Here is a 9,009-nt window from a genome sequence, read left to right on the forward strand (position 1 = left end):
AGGATGGAGCAGTTTTCGGCAGCTAGGGTTGCGAGTGATCGACAGATCAGCACCAGCGAAGGGAGGTTACAACCGCTGTCCGACATGGAAGGTTTACCGGAAACGGACCTCGTGGATTACTCCGAGGATCCGTTGGAGGGTCAGGTCTTATTCACTTACCCTAACTCTGCCCCCCCGGGTTTCGTTCCTCCGCCTTCTGATATCTCAGGTGCCCAGAATATCCTTCCGGTTATCTCCTTGCCGGATCCCTTTTCATCTGGACTGGTAGCCCCGCCTCCCTCTCTAGGCACAGCTTCTTTCCTTGCTTCTCATTTGCTTGATCCCGCTGATCTGGATCAGATCCCATCCCCGTCTCCTGATCCACAGCCTGCACCAGAGGTTACTCGGACAAATGTGACAAATCCCTCCCGGATTTTGGGGCAAAACCCTCAGGCGCTTTCAGTACCCCGGTTGTAAACCCTAAACCCTCTGGACCACCTCCGCCTGGGGTCACAAACCCGCTATCTAAGCATCCGACGACCCCCCGATCCAAGAAGCAGAGGTCGAAATGCGTTAGGGCAATTTCGAAAGATACCACGATTATCTACGGTGACTCTCTGGATTTTGAAGCAACCATGGCTCTAGCGTGCACAATATTGGTAGGGCACGTGCGGGGGCGTTCCTACACGGTGGACAGATTGATGCGCTGGGTGAAAGAAATTTGGGGAGTACTCCTCACACAGGTGCCGGAGGTTGAGGTTCTACCTCGTGGATGGTTCTCCCTTCAATTCGCAAACGAAGAACACACAAATGCGGTCCTCGAAAGATACTGGCATATAGAAACTGCTCCTGTGCTTCTGAAGAGATGGAGTCCGTTATTCGATCCTGAGCGCGAGCAAATTGCTGCAGGGCCTTTATGGGTCCGATTACCAGGGCTTCCCATACAATATTGGAGCGAAGAATCTTTCAAAAGGATCGGCAATGCACTTGGGACATATCTGGATCATGATCGTGGCTACCTCGACACCCGGAAGAAGACTGTAGCTCGCATTGTGGTGCATCTGGACACCAGAGAAGGATTGGAGGAAAGAATTACATTGAAATGGGGTAAGCTCAGGCGATCTCAGATGCTGGATTACGAAGGAGTACCCTTTCGGTGCAATCGATGCCACCAAGTGGGTCATCTCTACAAGGATTGCCCTTTGAACAAGCGATCGGACAGCACTCCAAAACAATCCCCCATTGCATCCAGGCGGACTTCCCCGATCGTTCCTCAGCCATCACAAGGATTCTCCGTTCCCATTGGAGCTCAGGAGTATACAGAGATGAACTCCCTCGAGGCGCCATCGCCTCCGTTGACTCGGGCTCGGGCAGCTGCCGCAGACGCACAAGCTTCGGATACATGTTCTATCTCTCCCATTATCTCTAATGCACAATCTTCTGATTATGTTTCCTCTGTATCATGTTCCATGGCATACTGCAATATTCCCTCCGCCCCCTTCTAGTCCTTCTATCGCTCCACCCACTCTGCCATTCATCATGTCTCCGCCCCCGTCTCCGTCCATTGAGACCCTGTTAATAAGATTCCCCTCACCCATACTCCCTCCGCCCCCGGAACTCCCTCCCGGAATCCTCTGAGAACCATATGGGTTTGGGCATTGTTCCCTCGGGCGTGAACTCCGCTTCTACTAGAGGAAGGAAATCAGATTTGAACAAAGCCATCAAAAGAGCTGGCGCAGAAGTCGCATCAGGTCGACAATCCACCATTGTTGGGGCCCTTAGAGCAAATCCCCCGAAAAGGGGTCCTCCATGAAGTGCCTCTCTTTCAATTGCAGGGGTTTGGCTAGCTCCCCCAAAAAGCTAGCCCTCAAACGACTTTTTGAGGTCGAATCCCCTGATATCATCCTCCTTCAAGAAACCCTAGGGCCTGCAGAATCCATCTCCCTCTCCCTGCAAAATATCTCGTCCAGATGGAAGTACATTGCTATGGATGCCAATGGTAGATCAGGCGGCCTGGCGATTGGATACAATCCAAAATCCATAAGACTGGACTCTTCTTGGGGGGGTCAGGGTTTCATGGGGACTGACATATTCTCATTGGACTTAGGCCTCTCCCTCCGCATCATCAACATTTATGGCCCTTGCCAACAGAGAGAAAGTTTCTGGCGGATGCTTCTCAGCAGGAACCTGATGAATCTGGACCGTATCATTCTGGGGGGGGATCTGAACTTCTCCTTGGGGTTTCGTGAAACATGGGGATCTCGGGCGCAAGTAGATACTATCACTGCTTTCATGAGGAATATGCTGGAATTGCATGACCTTGTTGACATTCCCATGCAGAACCCCCTACCAACTTGGAGGAACAGGAGGGTTGGGGCAGCGGCCTTGGCCCGCAGATTGGACCGATTTCTGATAAAAGGTCCGCTGATTCACCAACTTCACCACTTCAAGCAATGGGTGGGATCTGGGGGCATCTCTGATCACTCTCCAATTCTAATGGAAATCAAGGGACCCCTACCCAAGCCAAAAGCTCCTTACAAGTTCAATCACCTTTGGCTACAGGATCCTAGCTTCTCAAAACTGGTCTCGGACTTTTGGCATTCACATCCTATCGATAGAGAAGCATCGATGGCCAGGGGATTTGTAAAAAACCTGACTGAGCTCAAGCACATAGTGATTGAGTGGGCCAAGGCTAAAAAGGCCAGAGAAGAGGAGCAACTCATCAAGATTGAAGAAGACTTAAACTCCCTTCTGGACGAGAGAAGTCTGGGGTTCATCTCCGAGGATAGCAAGACTCGACTTATTGAATTGGAGAAGCAAAAGCAAAATATTCTAAAACTTCGGGAGGAATCGCTCAGACTGAGGAGCAGGGCACTATGGCTGAAAGCGGGGGATGAAAACTCTAGATTCTTCCATAATTTTGCCAAAGGAAGGAAGGTGTCCAATACCATTTGGGACCTTCCTCTTCCTGATGGGGGAGTGGCAGATTCCTTCAATAAATTATCTCAGCTTGGAACAACACACTTCAGAGGGATTTTCAAGAGCCCTGCTGATACCAATCTTGCTGAGATTATCAATGTGGCAGCGCACTTTCCCAGGTTTGTAAACATCGATGATTCTGAAGCTCTTATAGACCTTGTTTCCATGGAAGAGCTCGAAAGTACGATCAAATGGTTTCAGAAGGAAAAGAGCCAGGGACCTGACGGATGGACTATTGAGTTTTACATTGCCTTCTTTGACATCTTAGGAGGTGATATCCTGAAGGTGGTAGAGGAAAGCAGAATTTCGGGACAAATCTACCATGCGATCAACTCCACTTTCATCGCCCTCATCCCCAAATCCGACTCCCCCTCTTCTTTTGACGACTTCCGCCCCATCTCCCTGTGTAATGTCCTATACAAAATTATATCTAAGATTATTGCCAACAGGATCAGGCCAATCCTGTCCAAGCATATTGCCCCCCAGCAATTTGCTTTCTTAGAAGACAGACAAATCCATGAAGCCATTGGATCTGCCCAGGAAGCCATTCATTCCATCTGGACTAAACGTCTGAAAAGCATTCTCCTTAAGATCGACCTCTCCAAGGCTTATGACAGAGTCAGCTGGCTCTATATCAAGATGATTCTCATCCACTTGGGTTTTCCTCACCCCCTCATCAATTGGATCATGGCTTGCATAACATCCCCCACTTACAGTATCCTGATAAATGGTGCAGCCTCCCACTTCTTCCATTCTGAGTGAGGCCTTCGACAAGGCTATCCTTTATCCCCACTTCTTTTTCTCCTGGTAATGGAAGCCTTGAGTCGACTGATTATCTCTGCCAAAAGGGATGGTACTATCAGGGGTCTTAAAATATCAGAGGACTGCTTCATTACTCATCTGCTGTTTGTAGATGATGTACTCATCTTGCTCGATGGCAGTATACAAGACACCTTGACATTCAACAGGATTCTAAAGCTATTTGCACATGCCACTGGAATGGAGGTTAATCGAACCAAATCTTCTATCACTTTGGTAAACACCTCGGTAAATGAATCATATTCTGCCTGCCAAGCTTTCCCTTTCACCACACAGCCCTTGGACAGGGGATTAAAATACCTGGGTTACTGGCTAAAGCCCACTACACAGAAGGTGGCAGATTGGGCCTGGCTGATTACCAAAGTGGAAAAAAGGATAACATGTTGGAGCTTCAGATATCTATCCAGAGCGGGGAGACTTACCCTGATCAAATCTGTTCTTGAAGCCACACCAGTTTTCTGGATGGCTCTCGCCTGGATTCCCCGGAACATCCTTTCAAAACTCCAGCAGCTCTGCTCCAGATACCTTTGGGCTGGCAACAAAGAGAAGCGCACTTTTGCCTGGATCGGATGGAAAAAGATTGCCCCGCCCAAGAAATGGGGGGGCTGGGGTTTGAAGGATCTTCCTTCCTTTGCTAGTGCTCTGGCGGCCAATATGGGTTGGGCACTGCTCTCCTCTCAAAGTCTATGGGCAAACATTACATTTCACAAGTACATTTGTCCTCTCAACATCTTGGATTGGGCTAGGCTCCCATCTTGGAACAAGACTGGCATATCCTCAATATGGAAAGCCCTTCTACATTCTCTCCCGCTGATCAGGAACAATATAGTATGGAGAATAAGAAATGGAAGCAGCGTCTGCATTGGTTTAGATCCTTGGAGCGGTTGTGGGGGGAGACACATGCTCCCACAAGATCTGATGCAACATCTATCTGCCCAAGGTATTAGAGTCATCTCACAAATCGCGGACCAAGAGAAAACTGACATTTTCCATCAGGCTTGGAAGAATGCCGCTCATCTCAACCTCCCGCAGAGATGGCACGATGCATGGAGTGAATACTGTGCGGCCCTGATGGAATCACATGTCAGAATATCTGAGGGATCGGACGAAATCATTTGGCACCTGGCGGACAGTGGGCGATATACACCAAAAGAGGGATACGTTCATATCATATGGCAGAGAAAACCCGAAGTTCTTGAGCAATGGTGGCATAGCATATGGAAGCTATCTGCCTCCCCTCGCTCAAAATTGTTCACTTGGTGCGTTCTCAGAAACAGGGTTCCCACGGGTGAGCATCTCATGCGAAGAGCACAATTTGGATCGTCGAGATGCGCTCTGTGCAAAGATGCTAGTGAATCCACAGAGCACCTCTTTCTGCGTTGTAACACTGTACTGCAAGTATGGAACAACATAAAACATGTTATACAATACACGGGAGAATGGAGAGGAATCGACCTTATCAATGCATGGATTGAATGGGGCAACAGACACAAAGGCACAAAATTTGTAAACCTGCCTATTATCATAAATTGGTCCATCTGGAAAGCAAGGAACCAACTGATTTTCGAAGAGAAGGCCTTACAATGGCCACTTATTGAAGCCCGTATCATATGTGCTTTCAATGAATTACCTGATCCGCCTCCACCAAAATCCCGCAGACCAAATCCTCCCCCCTCAATTGATCGGGGAACTCCTTGGGCTTATTTCGACAAGGCTGCCAATGTCCATAGTAGCGGGGGTGGGTTCATTTTGCACAAAACTGAAAATCACTCCTACTTCATCAAGGCTGGTTTGGGGGCTGGGACCAACAACTTCGCTGAGCTTATTTCTCTTCGTCATCTGCTTCATTTTGCTTTAAGTCATCAATGCAACAGCATAAACATCTTCGGGGATTCACAGATCATTATAAATTGGTTCAACAATATCTCTACATGTCATATTCACTCACTCAATAACATTCTTGATGAAGTACTACAGTTCAAGGAAGCTTTTAATCACATCTCTGTTTCTCATATCTACAGGGAACATAACCAGGATGCTGACAAACTTTCCAAAGAGGCCGCATTGATGGAGAAAGGACACTGGGAGATAACCGAGTTTTTGGATCAATAGGAACAAAAGTTTTATCATCGCCCATACATAGACCCACAATATCCTACTGTGGGTCTGCATGAGACTTAATCTCAAACAGCAGTATGACAGTAGCAGTACACAGAACTGTGTTTTTTTTGTTAATTTTTTGTAAACAGATGGATGCCATAAGGCATCAACTCTATGAACTATACAGACCATACAGTGAAAAAATGCAACAGCAGATATATGTATTTATTTTGTAAAATGTACAGAGATACCAGTGAACAAATGGCATATGCGGCATGCATCTACATATGTAACCTTTCATCTTTAATGAAAAGTTTATGGATTTTTCCAGTGGAAAAAAAAAGTGTTACAATTATTGTTACAACACAATTGGGATTGATTTAAAAAAAATAAATTATTTTTTCATGAGAATTGTCCATAATAATGGAATTAGAATGATTGTCAATACCAACTTGTGAATTAGAAAGAGAATCATGACTATGAATAGGAATGAGAGCTTGATCATCATATAAATCATAGATTGGGATGGTTTCTTGAATGTTGAAATCATGAGTATGATTAATTGTCTGAAAATGAGAACTATTTGAAACAATTTCTGAATTAGAGTGTTCTTCATTTTCACATGTGATTCGACTTTGATCATGAGGATTCAATTGTGAAAAAGACAAATCAATATCCTCAATGTCAAAGTAACTATCATAAATGACCTCATGACATTCATTAGAATTCCCTTCGATCTCATCTAATGTATCAAAACAAGAAGGAATATAAAACATATGTTCATTAATGTGAGAAGAATGATCAATAATTATTTGTCTATCTTGATAAAAACCAATTGGCAATTTGTTAAGATCAGTCTCTCGATTTTCTGAAATATCATTAATGTTAAGAGGGGATAAATTGCTATCACCAAAAATATTATGATAAAGGGAAAAATGAAAATCAAAAGCAATGAATCTAAAAGTGTCTTTTTTTTAGAACTCTTGTCCATTCTGTTCATTGTAAATTTCAGATTTGAGATCATTCATTTGTGTACTTGTGATTTCTTGAATAATGTTGCTTTTCTATTCTAAATTTGGCATTTTCTCATTGTAAAAGAATTAAGAAATTTTTATAGCAGGTTATGTGCTATTAGAAATTTTAATTGTTGCTTGTACTTTCTGATTTATGTTCTGATTTTTTGAATTTAACACACAGTAATTTTCAGATTTCAAAGTGGTATTTTCTTCAAGATTGTTTCTAATATCTTCTTGAATTTGAATAGTAAAATTCTCCAAAATTTGAGATTGAGATTCGTTGACATGTGATGGTGCATTTTGATCATTATTAATACTATAAGAAGTGTGCACTAAATGAAGAAATTGATCGTACATAATAGAGGCCACTTCATCATCATTTGTTTGCACCTCCATATTGGAATTCTCAATTTTTGTTAATGAAATTGGAAGTAGATTAAGAAAAGATTGAAATGATTTCACATGGATTATGAATGAGAGGAAGATAGCAAATATATTCAAACCTTCATAAATCATCAATTTCATCACATCCCTGTTCGTAGTTATAACGGTCAAATTTACATAGGAACATTGTAACAAATTGATCCCAACTGTGAATTGAGGCAACTGGAAATGATTGACATCAACTTATGGCTTTTTCCGAGGATGTAAGAGTAAAAATTCTGCATAAAATTCCTTCATCATTATCATGAAAAGTATAATTTGATTTTTTTTGAATGAATTGTAAAGCATGATTAAATGCAGAAGTATTCCTCTTACCATTAAACTTTACTTGAGATAAGAGTCTTACCACTTCGGGTGGATTATTTGAAGATGCACATCCAGAAATACAACTCCAAATTGGAAGTTTTAGAGGATCCATCGCGATAAAAATAAAATGTTAGAATACAAAGACTCCAATAGACACAAGTTTTAGGCCCTCCTTCTACTGCCAAAATGTTGAAGCCTCAAGATTCGTTGCAACAACATGGGGGATGACCACTCGGTCCAGACCTTAAAGTAGCTCATTTTCCATTTGGAATGGTGGATCTAACTGATTTAACTAGGTCCATTTACCTTCTCTCAATCTCCAAAATGGCTTAAAATATGACTTTCATCGACCAATGGAGAAGAGGTATCAGATTAGTCCTCTTGTTGATTAGGCAAAAAAGTGATCCTTAAGTTGATCTAGGGCTCAACCAAGGCACAATTAAAGTTTGCCTCTTTGTGAAGAGGACTTTTAGGAATGTAGAATTAATCTAAATGCAAGCAAAAGGAACTAAATCCTAATCCTATCTCAATTAGGCAGATATAGATCTAACCCAACCGAGAGCAAGATATTTAAATGATTGGGATTTAAATATGTTTGGCTTATGATGAATATCAAGCTAACGAAGTAGTTCAATTAATTGACACTATGAATACTAAAACACATTCTATTTAAAGACATCTTAACTAAAATAATCAACCAACAAAATTTACGAAATAGTTCCAAAATGATATTGATTGTTTAATCAGTAATTCGAATAATTAAATAATAATATGAGGAAATAGTTCACAACATATCATTATTTGTTAAATCAATATTAAAAGACAAATTTCTAAGTAAATAGTTACTCAGAAATCAGAATTCGACCCATAGGAGGAGAGATAAATAATAACATATGAATGAGACAAATTACTCATACTGACAAAAATGCACAAATATGAATAAAATGACACATTCTTGCCATCATAAAATGAAACTATTATTTAAAACAATAGTACTATAAATACCAATTTATTGAATCCATTTCTCTGGCTCTCATCTGTAATAGTCCTCTACAATCTTTAAAATTCTATTGTTACAACAGGTGCTACAGTAGTGCAAACTCCGTTCTCCATACATAGTTTAGAATGCAAAAGAAAAATCCTCAACAATCCCTAGATATGATATTTTCTCTCTTCTCACCTACAACTCTAAATCCTTATTATAGAAGCGATTTTAGAATTCAAGAATTGCAGAGAATATAAGCCCTTATTACATTCTACAATCTGCTATTTATAATATTTACAAAAGAATTCTCAACAAGAAAGTTTGTTGAAGAATAAATCTACTCCATCAATTTTCTTTGGCCCAAAATTCTATTCTTCTATT

The 9,009-nt window shown here is 42.1% G+C and overlaps 1 protein-coding gene across 1 annotated transcript; it reads left to right on the forward strand.

Moving 5' to 3' along the window:
* Positions 1 to 614: 614 nt before the first annotated feature.
* LOC149266399 (uncharacterized) lies at positions 615 to 1,484 on the forward strand. The gene has a single exon (XM_089408079.1). It carries the CDS (start codon positions 615 to 617, stop codon positions 1,482 to 1,484), a length of 870 nt encoding a protein of 289 aa, XP_089264205.1.
* The last annotated feature ends 7,525 nt before the right edge of the window (positions 1,485 to 9,009 follow it).

Source organism: Pinus tabuliformis, chromosome 6 (genome assembly GCF_031772625.1).
Source record: "Pinus tabuliformis cultivar Carrire ecotype Pingquan chromosome 6, CPIR1, whole genome shotgun sequence".
In the NCBI taxonomy this organism is placed as follows: domain Eukaryota; kingdom Viridiplantae; phylum Streptophyta; class Pinopsida; order Pinales; family Pinaceae; genus Pinus; species Pinus tabuliformis.